At 34.4% G+C, this 18,586-nt stretch overlaps 1 protein-coding gene across 1 annotated transcript in view; it reads right to left on the bottom strand.

Moving 5' to 3' along the window:
- Positions 1-218: 218 nt before the first annotated feature.
- The window catches only part of LOC110458298 (gonadotropin-releasing hormone II receptor-like), a 128,005-nt gene continuing 109,637 nt past the window's right edge, over positions 219-18,586 (bottom strand). The window contains exons 3-6 of the mRNA XM_021509942.1: positions 5,508-5,642; positions 4,678-4,741; positions 702-790; positions 219-346 (exon numbers count right to left, since the gene is read on the bottom strand). Coding sequence (XP_021365617.1) covers positions 219-346; positions 702-790; positions 4,678-4,741; positions 5,508-5,642 — 416 coding nt within the window. The remainder of the gene's footprint in view (positions 347-701; positions 791-4,677; positions 4,742-5,507; positions 5,643-18,586) is intronic.

The following is an 18,586-nucleotide window of genomic DNA, read 5'->3' on the forward strand; positions in this document are numbered from 1 at the left end:
ATCCACATCATAATTAAGATGTTGTTATATGTTTAGCTTTTTTCCGCCATATATTCTAACATAAGATATATATTTTGGAAACTGTTCAAACGACATATGAGCAAGGCAATAGAATGAGCACGGGACCAGAATCCCAGTAGTACTGTAAGTGTTGACTATGTGTGTCTACGGTAGCTGTGTAAGCCCGTGTATTGAATCACACACACTGCCGTTCGGATCTACTTGAAGTTTTCCTGTTCTATGGCAGTATTCGGAGTCATAGTGTACAATCCCATTTTATTGAGCCTCTGTTTGAACCAACCCCTCCACTTTCGGGCTTCCCGACGGAACGCAGTAGTAAACATTCCTGAAAAGAAAATAGCATGTATGTTTAATTTGTAAGATATTGTCATGTAGTTTAGGTTATACTATTTGCGTGGATCAGTGATATTAATTTATGCTCGAAAACAGCTGTTTCCTCAGAGTACATGCAAATGTATAGATATATTATACTAGCAGTTACTTTGATTGATTAGCATGAATCAGTGGCTTAAATAAACTATGGGATAATTCAAAAAGAGAATTAAACACAAACTGTATTCAACCTTTTTACTCTCTACTTCTTTTGATTTTGTGATTTTGAAAGTTTGATTTTTTCCTCCCGCTGATCACGTTTGATATTGATTGTATACATTAATTGTATTACACTGTAGTAAACTCACCATAAACTATAGGATCAATGCAGGCGTTTGAAACAGCGAAGATAAAAAGTCCCCTTTGAACTTTTGGGTCAATATTCACGGCTGACTGCCTAGAATGACAATATGTATACATTAAGTACATCAACACACCCTCGGAAGTAGACTGGCTACCAGCCCCTAAGTTTTATGAAGAATTTCTCGGCTGTTATAAATGGTCAAACGATTGATATCACTGCCGAAAGTGTTCTGAAGTGCAAACATGTATATTTAGAAAATAGCAAAGGAATTGTGCTCATAAAACCCGTTACAATGTTTCAAATTCACAATTTTCGCGGCAATAGATATTCTTTCTTAAAGAAGTTTTTCATGTAAAACTTGCCAGAATGAATTCAGACTACGAGGCTACAGCCAACCTCGGGGACAGAGAGCCCACCAGCAGAGTCAACCATCTGGTGACTTAAAGTACAGCTGTAATCACTTAGAAGTACGAAGTAAGAAAGGAATACATAATGATATAATGTAAGTTGATATTAAATGTCTTTAATGCTGACTTATAGAAATGCATCTTGACATTTCGCTTGGGTTCTATACTTATTATTAACCAACGAATGTCATGGAAGTGATTTAAAGTCAATTTACGTCCGTAAACACGGCCCGCTGAAGGAATTATGAAGTGGGAAGCATGGCTTCGTGTCTTATCACGTGCGTGAATACTGCCGTCTGATTGGTGGGTTTCCCAGCGGTTCCCTTTATTTACGTATGTAAAGAGCCAAGTAAGGTTGGAATATGCATTATAATGACTGTGGTAACGTATTTTGAAATAGAAAGTCAATTTGGTTTACCAATTTGGTAAATGATTTCTCCAGCTTATGAAAATTAACGTTCGAGGTAGCTAAGTCTTGGGAACCCAGGGATTAACCTCCTTTATAATATGATGTTCTCGCATGCAACACTCTCTCTTTCATTCATTGCTTTATTTATAACGCCACATTGCAATCACAGAAATTGATATTTCTTGTAAATTCTTTTAGTTTCTTCATGTATTATTCCTTATCGCATTATGGGGATTGCAATCCAACACACAACTATCAACCGTAAGCCATGTGATTATAAAAGAGACAGAAAAAAGGAAATGAAATTAACACATGAACAAATACATCTAACTTAACTTTATCATAAACAAACGTGTAAAGGTAGCACGGAATAGGGAAAGGACGAAACTGAAATTTAAAACGGAAACATTTCTTTGTGATAAATAGCGTGAGAAGTTCTCCTAAATTTCATAAAAAAAATGTCGTTATAATGAAACAAAGCCACACGACTTGTCCCATTTACTTGATGGTCATACAAATGTAATAATCATCGAGACATGTCGACATAACATTACATCTCCAGCACACACGCAGGCATACACACATAGGGAGATATTAGCCAGGTGGCATAGGACTATAGCAGTCGGTGCCTGATAAGGCAGCTCCTGCGAATTCCTCAAAATTGTATTGATTAATGTATATGCTAATTGTATTAATTATATGTAATGTAAAGCGCTTTAGAGTGGCTTATGTAAGCTAGATACGGCGCTATATCAAATGCTGTTTATTTTATTTATTTTATAAAAATCGAGGTAATGTTATTAATTATAGGATTTTGAAGGTCGCGTTACGATAACACAACTTGCAGCAATAATTATCTCAAGAAATTGTGTAAACTTTATGGCAGAAATATGCTACTACGAAAATAAAAACCAAACAGAAAAATCAACCGTTACCTTGTGATTAACCAAAGTATTAACGAAGCATGTATTCGTTACAAAACAACAAAGGAACAGGAAAGTTAAAATTAAAGAATATTGACGTCTCGCTAGTGGTACATGTTGTAATTAAATAAGATTTTCAAGATTTCAGCATATAAATGTTTTAGCAAAAATCTTTGCATTTGGAATAACAGGCACGGCAAGCTTAATTCAAATGACATTAAAAGACATCTATTTTATTTTATGACAAATATTTCCGTAAGAAAAACGAAAACTGATTTATCCGGATCATGCTTGTCATTTTGGTTTCTATATTATACCACTAATGTGATCTTGACTGTCACATATAGTTGTTAACTTATATTAATCTCTTACGTATTGTCTGTTATAGGGTTATTTATATTTTGTCTTTTATCATATAACCTAGAATAATTCAGAATTAAAAACCGGCAAATATCAATTTGTCAATACAAATAGTAAAAGCAAAATATGGTTCAATGAATCTGAAATCATAAAAATGAAATAAAATTAAACGATTTTTCATGTTTTGTTTTTAAGTTTTTTTTTTTTTTAGTTTAGCTTGTGCAAAGCGGTAATAAACACCATAATTTAGCTAATTATAGCTTAAGAGTCTAATGAACATGTAGGTCAAACGATCATGAAGTTAACGGGGATGTTATTTGGTCTGTTGTCTTCCTCCTCCAAGTTGAATTGTTACATAGTCGATATGAATAGTTCTCACCAAATTAATTATGTAGATGGTATTGGAATTCAACTATTTGACCGATTCAGGGAATAGACGGAAATGTTGATGTTTAATTTTGGATGTTGTTATACAATGTACAATGTATTTAAGATCGTATGTTTAAGGGTATGTTTGGTGATTGCCTCCTGTAATGGATCTATGTACCACAACGTGATTGGTCCAGCTATAATTTATACATGTATTAAAGTGGAATTGCATTCAAATACATTTCACCGGAGGGATAGAGATGGGAGTAACTTTCCTATAGTTTACCGGTTTCGTTCTTCATAGTTCAGAAAGGACATATCTTGTGCTCCAAAGAAGTCAAGGCAATATGCTATATCTATAAGATGATAGCATTTTGAGAGAGAATTGAATTATTGTAATAATCGAAACTCTATCGTTTCATAAAGTTAATTTATAATGGAGTGTAGGGTTAAATTTTTATTTAATTCATTTTTCTTCATTTATTTACCTGGCGTGGTTTGAAAATATAATCTAAGTTCAATGTGACTTGTCTTCAGTTAACAAATAATAAGTGTTCCCTGTAATTAGGTACAATGTTTGTGTTTAACTTTTTACTTCATATTCATAGTGTTTAATTTTACGGAACAAATCGGGTTACGCTGATGGTTGACCATTAGTGTCCTAGGTTTGCCGTTACCTTAACTTGTTACTGGAATTTATTGTCGCACGTTTTAAAGGAAATATTAGTTAACGTAAAAACGTATCTGCTATAGACAAACACTGTTAATTTGTAATAAAATAAAGCATGTTTAAACCCACGATTTCTCTTTCTCTGTATTTCTATATAGGCACGGTAGTCTAGTGGTAGGAGGCCGAACACATGACCTAAGGGGTTGCGACTTCGATTCATGTCATGGCACTGTGTTGTATCTTTGAGCAAGATACTTTACTCCGCTTGAGTACGTGGTTGGGTAGTGCTAGAATTGTAGAATGCTAGCTGTGAGCGCCAAAATGGCAGCACAGCATGGAGTTGGAAAGATATCGGCTGGGTGCAAAGGGCCTATAACCACGGATAATAATTTGTGAACCGCTTTGAGACGACCTTCGAACTAGAGGGTGATAAAGCGGTATACAAGAACCTCGAATTATTATCATTATTATTATCATAGCAGTTTCAAAACATTTCGGACGTGTATTTTAGTTTTCGACAGATATTCCGCTGAGGCTTTTTAATATGACAAAATGGCCATATGTTGTATAAATGACTGACTACGTTTGGCTTACTGCATCAGCACTTTTTATGTGCTTCCATGCTAGGTATATGTGTATTTACAGTGGTCAATATACGTTGTAAGCAGGTTGATTCTACACTTGGGCTATCAGTCCCCAAGGTCAATATTCTATTAGTAGATAGAAGACACTAACGTTTGCTAAATTTAGTAGCCTTGTCTAGACTTCCTTGAATCGCAGTTTAAAACCGTCTTTCTCAAGCTTTGTTAGTTGTAAATATAGGAAGGGCATGCATTACTTACTTGTCAATCCACCACCACGCCGCCATGAAAAAATAAGGCGTCCAACATAGAACGAAAACTGTGACTGGAAACAGATACAAAAATAGTATAATTATATGATTTACAAAATTTATAATTATCATATCGGTGTACAGTTACTGTGTTATATTGATTTACTAGGTAAAATAAAGTTACCAGGTTCAACACCACCGTTAACAGACAGCTGTGCAATGTTAAAGACGTCTTACAATTTTTTTTACTCAATTACCATATTAGATATTTATATACATTCATTGCTAATTCTAATTACTGTAAATATACATTTACATGTATCTATATGAAATAAACGTTTAACATTTCCATAATAAACCAGTCCAAACTCAGCGATGCATTTGGTCTATAATGACTAAAAACATACAATGCGTGATGATTTAGTTAATCGAGAAACATACATATGTTATGTATGTGATCTATAGAAAATTACAATCACAAACTTGCATGGTGATATAATTGATTTATAACGATTAAACGCATACATATGCATACTTGATTTATTTGCGTCGTAATATTTACACTCATCGTATGATTGTCAACCGAAATCACAAACATTTGTTGGGATGTATTTGAGTCATTATGATTAAAACACGCACATGTGTAAGAAGATATTTTTAGAATGGAAAAAGATTGAAACGCATACGGTGATGTATTTGATTCAAATTAGTCTTGGATAATATACAAACAGTTGAATATTCTATTTGAATAGTTTGAATTAATATTTCCATAACATATGCATGGAGATTTAGGAAACTACATGTGATGTGTTTAATAAAATAAACGTAGTGTATACATACCGATAACTAAAGTCATTTTCAATGTACGTATTCTGGCCTTGCCTATTTTGCCCGCTCTGGCGCACGACACAATTCCTTTTCCTAGGGAGTAGCTGTGACATCGATACTTATGCGAACCAAACTCAAGGCAGTCGTCTGAAAAAAGAAAAGAAACCAGTTCATGTAAAATTCGTCAGGAGTTAATCAGAAAAGAAAGCACGTTTTAATAACAATACATAAAGTTGTCTGAAAACAGCAGAAATACTTCATTCACATCACGCAATGCTGCTGGTTTTTTTTCACAGGGATGTCTCACAAGTGACATAAAAAAATCATTAGAAAAACTGTACAGTCCAATTTATCTTCATATTAGAGTCATGATTTTTTTGTGAAAAATATATCACCCCTCAATATATGTCATCATATATTATTTAAACAGCATTTTTCAACTACTTCGATTTTATTATAGGATATCAATAACGATTAAAAACATAATTTAGAAAAACAGGAACAGACCTGAATTTTAGCTGATTTTATTACATGAATATGAGGGAAATGGTGGTACATGACATCATTTCAATAAAACGTAACATGAAAATAATTTCTTATCAGGTGCATGACTAATGCGTTATATCAGATATAGCGCAATGATGTCAACTATCGATGCAAACTCATTTAAAGTCGACACACATTAAAGTGGCCCATTAGAATAACTAGAACAGAAGGACTTCGACTCATTAAATACAACATGTAGTTGCATAATAAATTCTGCTTTTGTAATACGGATACTTTGATAGATGAATAATAAGGCTTATCGGCCTTTGCTAATTTTAAGACTAGAAATTATTTTAAGGTTGAAATGTGGAAATATTATAGGAATTTTCCGTTAAGCTGAAACATTAACGTTTAAAGCAGCTTATGTTGCAACAGATAATTGTCCGATTCTGAAAATGATAGCCAATAAACCAATGAACAGTAATCGCCCCTACCCATACGAAGAATCCGAGAGACGTTGGTGTCTGTGCCTTAGGTAATCATATTAGTCTATGGCGACAGAGCGTGGGTTTATCAGCTGGTAATTGTCTCGTATTCGTTCGGGTACACAAATGTAATACATCAACAGGAATACTTTAATCCTTTGATTGTTGATGATATCTTTTTACTAAAGAAATCTAGTCATTTTATTATTTTACTGTATATAAATGCCTTGATTATAATATATAATAATAGTTAAAGAACAAATTGATTCTCATTAGTCTTCAATATGTTAATATTTATGTTTTTGTTTTTGTTTCTATCCAACACTTTCCAACTTTGACCTCCGGCATCGCTCATGCGATGTTATTGATAAAAGCATGTCCCCTGCGCAAACGTTAGGATTTATCGTGTTAAATTAAAAATACAATATGAATTTGAAACAAATAGCACAGGGCAGCACAAAGGCGCGGGATCCCATTCAGATTCCAGATCCAAGTTTGAAATTAGGAACAAAAACGGTATTTGAAGATTGGTGTATCTTGATGTGTAATGATTGATATATAGGATCGTCTCCTGTCATTTCAATGAAAGAATTTTATAGGAAACAAAGGACTAAGATAAGTACAGATTTTCATTCTGGATGACAGGAATTATATTGAAAATTCATGTCATGATTGTAACTTTGAAAAATATTCTGATGTTTAATATTGTTACTCCATACATGTGTTACTCTCCCTCGTAGTTTTATCGTTCTTTAGTTCAACCTACCGTTTTGTGGCCACTTCGGTATTTTGGTTCTGTCGTATTTTGATTTATATATCAATTGAATGTTAACAGTATTTTTTTCAACCTCTCTATATTTGACAGATTCCATATACGTAAGAAAACATTAACATCAATAAATATCAACACACAGCCCTAAAATCCATACACATAGTCTATATGAAAAATATTCGTCTGACTTAAACAGGAAAGTTCATATACCACAACAAAAACCCGAGGCGAAACCAGGACCTACAAGACGTTAAACTGTCTCTGCATCAGGTGGCGTCATTCATGACTGTTTGATTGTTGACAAGGGAACAAGTTGACATGTGGTTTCGAAAAATAGAGAATGTCCTTGCTGAGGATTTGTTTGTTAAACGTCCTCGCAATAGATATGGTATTTTGAAAACGCGTGTCTAGAAAGTCATCGTCGGAAAAAAGGAAACTAGAAAAAGGACAGATATAGATCTTAGGCGTCATAATAGGGCAGCAGCCCAATGTTTGTTTCTCCAATATCCCTTCAGCAGAAGACACATACGAAACTATCCGAAGTTGATGTAACCGGCATTAGTCTCCCCTTATGATCACATACAATGTGTACAGCACATCAATCCTTTTCCCGAACCTACTGAGTTGGTATGCTAAACATTGTTTAACTTCACGAACACATTCTCTTTTGTTTCTTAGTGCAACGAGTCGGTCTTTAAACTTTCTTTGTCTGATATATATTCAATGTGAGAAACAAATATTTTAAAAAATGTTATACCAAATCATGTGACCTTATACAGAGACGTACTAGCTATTATGGCTGGTGTGAAAAAAATCCCATATACACTTCTAAATCTTTTTTTGTGGAACGTTATATAGCATTTATGTAATTCATGTTATTGTTCTATGCACATAAAGATAACACGCTGCTCTGAATACTTGTAATAAACAGAGGAACCTTATGATGATTGAATCGATTCATGTCATTGAACGTATTGCTTGCTGAATACTTCATGTGCCCTGCTCTGTTTGATAGTAGGTATCGACCATACTCTATGGTGCTAGTTTTAACGCCGTTCCCACAGACTTTGACTGTCGTCGTTGCCAGCTTTGCTATAAACCGTTATTAGCCCGATTCAATTATAGCTGGAATTGCATCTTTGTCTCCAAATTAGCGGTTGCCTGTCGTGTCTATTCATGAACGATACAACGCCGTTACAATCGATTCATGGAGGAGTAAACAGTTCTGAAGTTGTAGAGGGATTTAAGGAGTGTCCGATATTGCTGTGAATGTAGATTTTTTACATAAAATACAGCAAATATATAAAGAGAGGGACTTATGAAACCATATATATAACATGTCAAAGTACTGCCCTTTTTTTAGGTTGTTTTCCGTTTAGGTATAGACATTCTCATTAAGGAAAGTCCCGCAGGGAAATAATCACACAACAAAACTACGGCCAGCTTGGTACATTGTAACTGGTGACCATTATACTGTCAAATAATGTAACGATTACGATTTTTTTCATAAAAAATCCAACATATGTCGATAAACTCATAGCATCATTGGAATATGAATTTCAAGATATTGACGGATTCTTTGGATGGCAACCCGGACAATGGGCGAAACGCTTCCTTAATTAGCAGTTTGCAAACAAAAATGAAAAAAGCACGTGATTGTATCAGCAAACAAAAACATCTTACGATTTGATTCGGGTCCGAAAACAATACTTAATTTCAATCTGCAAAAAAATATCCAAGGAGACCAATACCTATACATTTTTAATTCGTTTTCAACAATCAAAAAACCGGCTATATATGTATCGTTTGTATTAGATTCTGGAACTTTACAATAATTTACATAAATGCGTGTTATAATTGGTTCTGTTATTTGTTTAAAAAGCAATTGTCAAAACGTCTTACTGCTAATCGTTGAACCATTGAATTATGATCCGAGTCGTACACTGGTTGAGACATTGCGTCCGTCTACTTTTCTCTTGATAACATGTATATATTGTATATATATTTTCGGTATCAAAATAAAAGGTGGTAATCTAGACCATTAGATTAAATCATAATAAAAATATGTAGTTGTTTTCCCTACTATGATAATGTATTTGATAATATCAACTTGTTTATATGTGTTTGTATGTGTTCTAATGTCTATGTCTATGCTTGGACCACTGTTTGTTAGTGTTTGGTTGGAGAGGGCTTAAATAGGTTATGCCTGCTGCCAAATCCATTTTTCTTTTGACAATAAAAACGTATTGAAATTGAAATTGAATTGCGTCTGGAATAAGTGGAGATGAATGTGGATATGATGACTCAAACGTTCATTTGATGAATATGGAACAGGCACCGTCTCCTCTAAAACGTTTCTTCTATTAAAATGTTTGACTTCTTCACTCTGTACACTACCAGACGTCATTACAAACTGAAGAAACACCTCTTTTTTCGTATTTTGAAAACGTTGTAAAACTATATATATTTGTTAACTTTGTTCAGGCATTTTGTTTGAAAATACGGCAATGGCTAGGATGGAATATATCGAGCATAAAAACACGAACATATTAAATAAACTCTTGGTTTAAAATATCCTATTGAGACCGATGCGAAAATTCAATAACTGCACATTCCTGTTCGCCAACGAATTTTGATTTTAAATAAGGATGAATGTTTCTATGAGACTATCAGAACAGGTAAAAAAAAAACTTTGACGAGTCTTTTACTTTCACTGTTAGACATATCGACAGAGCCTCTTGTCTTTAAATGACAATAATGCAGGGGAAAATATTACCACTGAGGAAAACAAGGAATGTTCTCATCGTGGAATAAAACACCCGGCCTTTGACTGAGCGTTTGCCATCGAAGTAACCATCATTGACATGCTCTATGTAAATGTCAAGTTATGGAGATGAAAAAGAAAAGTCGGTTACTTCAGTTTTAGTCGAAGTTTGGGCAACCAAACAAAATGAAGCAGTATTCAAAAATAAACCAATATCTCTACTAGACAAATGGAATGACCGAAAACATATCTTATCTGCTGTCTGTAATAGCACATGTAGAAACTCAGCTTCACTATAACAATAATACAAATCGATCGGAAGTTACTCAAAGCTGTTATCAATTGGCCAACCGATTGTCTATTGAAATAGTCGTCCACCATTGTCGAGAGATATGATGACCAAAATATGTGTTATGCGGGAAATGCCATCACCTGTTTGTTATTATTCTTCTTGCAAGAAATGCGTCATTAATCGTTGCAACAAAAAACATTTGGAATTTATTTTGCCAGACTTTTTTTAAAATAGTTTGAATTTAATTTTAGGAATCTAATTAACCTCGTTATGATACACACATTAAATGACATGAATACATCTGCTCGCAATTCATCATGTTCTATTTGTTTAGACTTAAATTTTTAATAGAGAAAACAGAGGTTGTTATTATGTATCAAATGCTGACGAATATTGATCAATAATCATTGATGAAAAGAAGATTGACGCTCTCTCGCGGTTTAATTCAAAATTGATAAAGCACGTCTTAATCATAAATTGATGAGTTGCTCGTTAAAAAATGGCGACAAATTGATAAATTCCACTCTTGAATGTTGGTGCATTTTACAGCAGATAGCAACTCAACAACTTACCAAACCTTCCTAAAATAACATATCCCCTGCGACGTTTAAGGAAGAGACGGACAGGTATCACATGACCAAACACTCATGTATATAAATTGGTTGGACAATCCTTTTAACATGAGGTCAAAAACCAAGGTCAAATAAATATTGTTTTTATTAATTATTGTTGATTGAAATAAGACATATATCTTTTCAAAGTCTTATGTCTGATTATTGTGAAAGATGAGACTATGTTGATCAAGGATTATTAACCGATGAAATGATGATTTCGCTTTGAGGTCAAATGCCAACTTCTTGAATATTCAAAACAGATGCAACCTCCTTTAAAACGGAAGAAGGTTACATAAAAGGATAAAATAATATTACGAAAACATGGCTGCTGTAAAACCAATGCAAATTTAAGAATCAATCGCACCTCTAGTTAAAAGAGTTAAAAAAAGTGACATTTTTCATGAAATCTGCATAAATGGTTGTTTGACAGTGTGTCGTTCTAACCCCCCTAACTTTTTGTTTTCCCTGGAAACATATTTTTATTTTTTATGATTTGTAGCATGGATATAAGATATTTTATATATCAATTTAAAAAAGAATTCATTGACACTTTTTTTTCTATTCGACTTTACAATCATTGTTTTTGCGAAATTTTACCTAGGCTATAAAGATTTTTTTTTGTATAATGTCTAAAATATTTCAAAATATTTTCATTTATCATATTGTTCTCAGCTAAACTTAAAAAAAATATATGCATTTTTGGCGGGTACCTTAATGACTTAAAAAGGGCAAAAAAATACAGTTTTCGGACTTCATAGGGGGTTAACCCTTTCAAAGAGTGTTTTTAAAAACAGCCTGGATCCTATTCTCAAATTTTGATATTTTGTTAGATACACCCCAAAGAACAATATATGCGAAATAAAAAATAATCTTTGAATTGATTTTTTTTACCTCTGGTGTCCCTCTTTACCTTAATTCCACTCTTGTACCAAGTCATTGCGACTATTATATAGCCAAATCGTGTCACTTATTCCCTATATTACCAGCTTACTTTCGTAAAATTCACGTAGATATGTCTACGGAAAGGAATTAAAACGATATAGGGCTAGACTGAGGTGAATTATCGATGGTTAAAGACAAATTTGCGGATAAACAGGGCATTTGCTACATGCAACTCTAAGCTTTTTATGTTATCATAAAGAGCGACGTGTTTCTATTTTAAGTCTTCCTAATACAATGTACCGAGCAACCTTTCAATGCAGAAAGCATACTTTATAAAATACATACATATATTTGTGTCACTCTTCTAATTTGTAACACTCTTTTTGATTGGATACCTTGCCAGGGTCTATATTTCTATAGACCCCGCCCTACCGGGGTCTTCAGTATAAAAGCACGTGCGAGGGCAGCTAACTCAAACTATAATCTCTCTTCATAACAACAAATATGGCGTCCGACACACACAAGCGTTCGAGGTTTGCCCATAAATCACCGGATGAAATATACTACAAGCAATTTAAAACGACATCAAAATCAACGAAACAGGTAACGAGTGGGCCGCTAGGGTGCTAATTACAAAGATGGTTGTGTACTGTCCGAAATATTGCCAAAAAGGTGTCCGGTAGTGGCTATTTTGGTAGCAGTCAAGTACGATTCAAACTGACAAAGTGACTTATAATTAAGCAGCAAAATAGTAATAAAAAATAAGTTACTCTGGATTAGGAGGGTTCTGCTGTCTCATAGACCCCTTGTGTCTTTAAGGACCAGTCTTGGTCAATAAGCCCGTAGACCACTCCTCACCCAGAGATACATGTTACTAATAATATACCCAATAACTCGCAACTGGTTTAAGGAAGAACTTTAAAGATTGTGGAATAACGTTTTCCGCTGTTTTGATGAAGTTCCAAATAATCAAACGACATCTTCATGAATTGCATTTGTGTAAGAGACATCAAAACCTGATGTTAGTTTATTTTTCCTAAACTCGTTTCTCCACAGTGTCTCCCACCTCGATATTGTAACGGCTAGTTACAGTAAATACAGAAAAAAGATCGGAAATATACAGCAGACATCTGAGGGAAACACATGTTATTAATGGGGTTAGGTAAGCATCTTTCCCATTTCGCTGTTATTCTACATATGCTCCGGAAACACTTCAGCCTCGGAGTTTGATTTGTTAACCTTAAGTACCACTGAGGAGTCTAAAATTGACGAAATTACCATTTTTGTAGTTAAATGTGTACTATGTTCCATTAAATAGACTCAATAGGTTATTCCTAAATTCGTTTTTTTAGTAGTTCTATTTTTGTCTATAGTACTCAAAAAAATATGACAATATCAGGTAAAATAATATATATATGTGTGTATCACATTGTATATCAGAATAAATTCCAACGTTAAGGACAACAACACAAACAAGAACCATGCCATGAAATCAAGTATTATTAGTTATTGAAATTGAAATTACATTTAACATATTGAACTAGTTTTATTAATTATACGAAATCATTCCGTCAAGCCGGAGTTGTCGTTCCTAAGTTAAATCTTTGTTTTACTAATTTGATAAGCATTTACGGATGAAGTTTGGTTTACTTTTGTAATGTAGTAGATGGGCGTATTTTTATCCCAATCTTTGTAGTCCTGGGTCTATTATTTTGTTATCTCTGACTGGATAATTTTATGTAATAGTTGATGTGTTTTACTGTTACATAAAATAATACTTTGTAATTGTAATATCATATGTCGTCATTCGTTATTTTAATAAATGGCAAATATCAACTTAAGTCAGTGTATGCTTTTCTATGATATTTACGTTAACCCAGGTTGCAAACGTAGCACATCCTTCGACCGGTGCAGTGCTAAATGAGGTTAAGTGAAATAAGAAGAAGATTTACAAGTAAGAGTAAGAGTACAAGTAAGAGAACGTAATAACGAAATAAATATATGTTCCCTATTAAATGCCAACAGTTCAGGCGTACATGCAGGACTACTAACAGTATACGTTTAATATTTGACATTTCAGCTTTTCAGTCGTCACGTCTACATATAACAATATTTGAATACTACATGTAAGCTTATTGTGTTGAAGAAGCGTATATACATTGTGTAACACTTGATACATTGTCATGCTATATTTGACATTGACAATTATGCTCCACCTCAATAACGCGAATATATAACTACTTAGAGTTTGTAATAAAAAAAATCAGACCCAACGGTTAGTTCTTCATTACCATTTTTACACCTACACCTTTCCTGAATACCATTAACATTGATCAAAGCAGTCATAATGCGCGCTTATGTCCCCCTAGGGTGAGATACAGAAATCTCATACAGGATAATCGTGACGTAAGTCAGTTGTGATAATTTCGAATCTGTGTCAGATTTCAAAAAGATAAAAAAATGCCGTTTCGCCAATTCCATGTTAACATTCCCCCTTTAACAGTACAATAATGTATCCTGCTAACGAGAGTGCAGCTTGATATTTTGTACCATTGACATAGTATTTGCATGTCAAAAGGAAGTTTTAATTGACAATCATGCTTTGTCACACTCAGAAGCTAACACAATTATAGTATTCTATACGAACCTACTATTAAAGTCTCCTATGCTTATATTTTCCAGTGTCGTAAATGCACGATCTGATCCTTTATGTTGGTAAATTATTCACAATAACTACCATTGTGTAACTTATAATGATTACTTCGGCAGGGAAACGCAAATAAAGACTAATTTGTAGCAATTGTTCAACTCATTATTATCTCGTTAATTATTATTCAAAACATAACGAACTCTGGTATTTATCATAAAAAAAACAACGAATTCTCGTTTTTTGACAGCACCGATAACGGCTGTACTTTGTTGTTAACGGGATAATTCACTACAGCGCTAAAACCTTTTACAATTTGTTTGTTAAATAATATTGGTCTTTTTTCAAGTAACTTTCTAGTATGTTTTATACTAAATAGAAAGAATTATGTAATATAATATTGTAAAATGATTTATTAATCACTTTAGTCAATATCAATTTCATTTACCATTTTTCATAACTGAGCTCTGAGTCAACAACTTCACCAATTGGTTAAACCGTACGTTTAAGTCGGGGCACTTCTCCATTCTTGGTGTTCAGAGGTCCAAAGTTCGAATCCAGGTCTGGCATCGTTTGATTTTACTCTCCTTACACAAAGCATTGATTAACTAAATTTTATTTTATGTTTTCATAAAAAGGAAGCAAACAAAATCTACTTGATACACATATTTTGTTTTGCATCATTAAGTGAACGTTATTTTGAACATTATTTTTAGATGGAATCCAAATAATGTTGTTTTATTGATAACGATGTGTAAGAAGTAAACACTAGACCACATTGCATGTACCTACGTTGGCTAATCCGGAAATAAGCGAAGAGACAACAAAACGACCAAAAAATTATTCAAAGCTTTGATGATATGTGAAATCTATATAAAGCGACATGTTGTGTTTCATATCATTGGCATTAATCTAACGGAATCCTAATGGGATTCCTATAGTTACCGACTATGAAAAGGCTTTTCCGGTCAATTTTTTAAAATTATGTGGAATGCGGCTAGCGATATAATCATTGCAAAGTTTTAACGCTCCCTTGGTATATAGAGTAAGGTCCCTTAATGTGCCCCTTGCCTGCTATACCGCACTTCTGTGTGATTATTTCGCGAGAAAGATACCACATCGGACACGAAGGAATCATAAGGTGTCTCCTCTTAATGCGACGAGTGTCAACAGAGTAAGCCCTCTGGTCAAGCCCGAGCGATCGATATCAGGCACTTTCAGGCGTATCCTTTCTAGATAATGGGTCTGTCTTGTCGTAACACTACTCGGTCTGGATTTATAGAGAACTTACAGCCTATGTAACGGTACACTCCTCGGCATTTACAATTTTTGTCATTCCTTTTTCGCAAACATTTTATTCATATGCACACTGTTCCACGGCATGGAATGATGTTAACGTAGGACACAAAACTGGGATTGCATTTATGAAATGTGGTAATGGATACAGCATGACAAACATAAATCACCCTGCTCCATATAGCTTTTCCGCACTTATAGGACTTATTGGTGACATAAGTTAAAACAGATATTAAAAATCAAAGTACAAAATGTACTGTTAAGAAGGGACATGCATACACACGCTTAATTACATAAACTTTATAAAAATAGAGGAAGTCTGTTTTAATAGTATGGACTGTGTAAATTGTGTTTATCATGAAGGCATGCCTAAAATATGGAATTTCCATGAAATTAAAAGCATGGTAGGTAATAGGACATGGAACACACATATATATGATATACAGTCACATTCGTATATGAGTGTTGATTTCATAACACAGGGATACTGCGATATATTTGTACCTAATAAAATTGTTTCGTGCATTGAACTTGCCGTGAAAACCCCCCCAGGATTGTTACTAAGTGTGAAAACACTATGAGTATAAATTACTAAATGTAACTCTACTTCAACATAAAACGTTAAATCAGCGTCAGAATGGTAACAAAATGGTCACTCAACGTAAAAAACACAATTGTAACTCAGTGTAAATGGTTATACACCGTCAAAATACAATGGTAGCGGAGCGTCAACATACAACGGTAACTTACCGTCAAAATACAATGGTAGCGGAGCGTCAACGTACAATGGTAACTCACCGTCAAAATACAATGGTAGCGGAGAGTCAACGTACAACGATAACTCACCGTCAAAATGCAATGGTAGCGGAGCGTCAACGTACAACGGTAACTCACCGTCAAGATACAATGGTAGCGGAGCGTCAACGTACAACGGTAACTCACCGTCAAGATACAATGGTAGCGGAGCGTCAACGTACAATGGTAACTCACCGTCAAAATACAATGGTAGCGGAGAGTCAACGTACAACGATAACTCACCGTCAAAATACAATGGTAGCGGAGAGTCAACGTACAACGATAACTCAACGTCAAAATACAATGGTAGCGGAGCGTCAACGTACAACGATAACTCAACGTCAAAATACAATGGTAGCGGAGCGTCAACGTACAACGGTAACTCACTGTAAAAAAAAAGGTAGCGGAGCGTCAACGTACAACGGTAACTCACCGTCAAATTACAATGGTAGCGGAGCGTCAACGTACAACGGTAACTCACCGTCAAAATACAATGACAACTCATCATCATCAAAATACAACAGTAACTCAACATCAAAATACAACATTAACTCAACATCAAAATACAACATTAACTCAACATCAAAATACAACATTAACTCACCATCAAAATACAACAGTAACTCACCATCAACATATACAATGGTAGCGGAGCGTAAACATACAACAGTAACTCACCATCAACCCACTGTCAAAATACAATGGTAGCGGAGCGTCAACATACAACAGTAACTCACCGTCAAAATACAATGGTAGCGGAGCGTCAACATACAACGATAACTCACCGTCAAAATACAATGGTAGCGGAGCGTCAACATACAACGGTAACTCACCGTCAAAATACAATGGTAGCGGAGCGTCAACGTACAACGGTAAATCACCGTCAAAATACAATGGTAGCGGAGCGTCAACATACAACGATAACTCACCATCAAAATACAACGGTAACTCACCATCAAAATACAACGGTAACTCACCATCATCATACAACAGTAACTCACCATCAACATACAACAGTAGCTCACCATCAAAATGCAATGGTAAATCACCATCAAAATACAACGATAACTCACCGTCAAAATACAACAGTAATTCAACATCAAAATACAATGGTAACTCACCATCAAAATACAATGGTAGCTCACCATCAAAATACAACAGTAACTCTCCATCAAAATACAATGGTAACTTACCATCAAAATACAATGGTAACTCATCATCATCATCATACAACAGTACCTCACCATCAAAATACAATGGTAACTCACCATCAAAATACAACAGTAACTCACTACCAACATACAACAGTAACTCACCATCAAAATACAATGGTAACTCACTATCAAAATACAATGGTAACTCATCATCATCAAAATACAACAGTAACTCGCCATCAAAATACAACAGTAACTCACCACCAACATACAACAGTAACTCACCATCAAAATACAATGGTAACTCATCATCATCAAAATACAACAGTAACTCGCCATCAAAATACAACAGTAACTCACCACCAACATACAACAGTAACTCCCCATCAAAATACAATGGTAACTCACCATCAAAATACAACAGTAACTCACCATCAACATTCAACAGTAACTCACCATCAACATACAACAGTAACTCACCATCAACATACATCAGTAACTCACCATCATCATCATACAACAGTACCTCACCATCAAAATACAACAGTAACTCACCATCAACATACAACAGTAATTCACCATCAACATACAACAGTAACTCACCAGCAAAATACAACAGTAACTCACCATCAACATACAACAGTAACTCACCATCAAAATACAATGGTAACTTTTCATCTTCAAAATACAACAGTAACTCAACCTCAAAATCCAACTAACTCACCCTCAACATACAATGGTAACTCACTATCAAAATACAATGGTAACTCACCATCAACAAACAACAGTAACTCACCAGAAAAATACAACAGTAACTCACTACCAACATACAACAGTAACTCAACATCAATATACAACAGTAACTCACCAACAAAATACAACAGTATCTCACCATCAAAATACA

The sequence above is a fragment of the Mizuhopecten yessoensis genome, unplaced genomic scaffold (assembly GCF_002113885.1).
Source record: "Mizuhopecten yessoensis strain PY_sf001 unplaced genomic scaffold, ASM211388v2 scaffold9541, whole genome shotgun sequence".
In the NCBI taxonomy this organism is placed as follows: domain Eukaryota; kingdom Metazoa; phylum Mollusca; class Bivalvia; order Pectinida; family Pectinidae; genus Mizuhopecten; species Mizuhopecten yessoensis.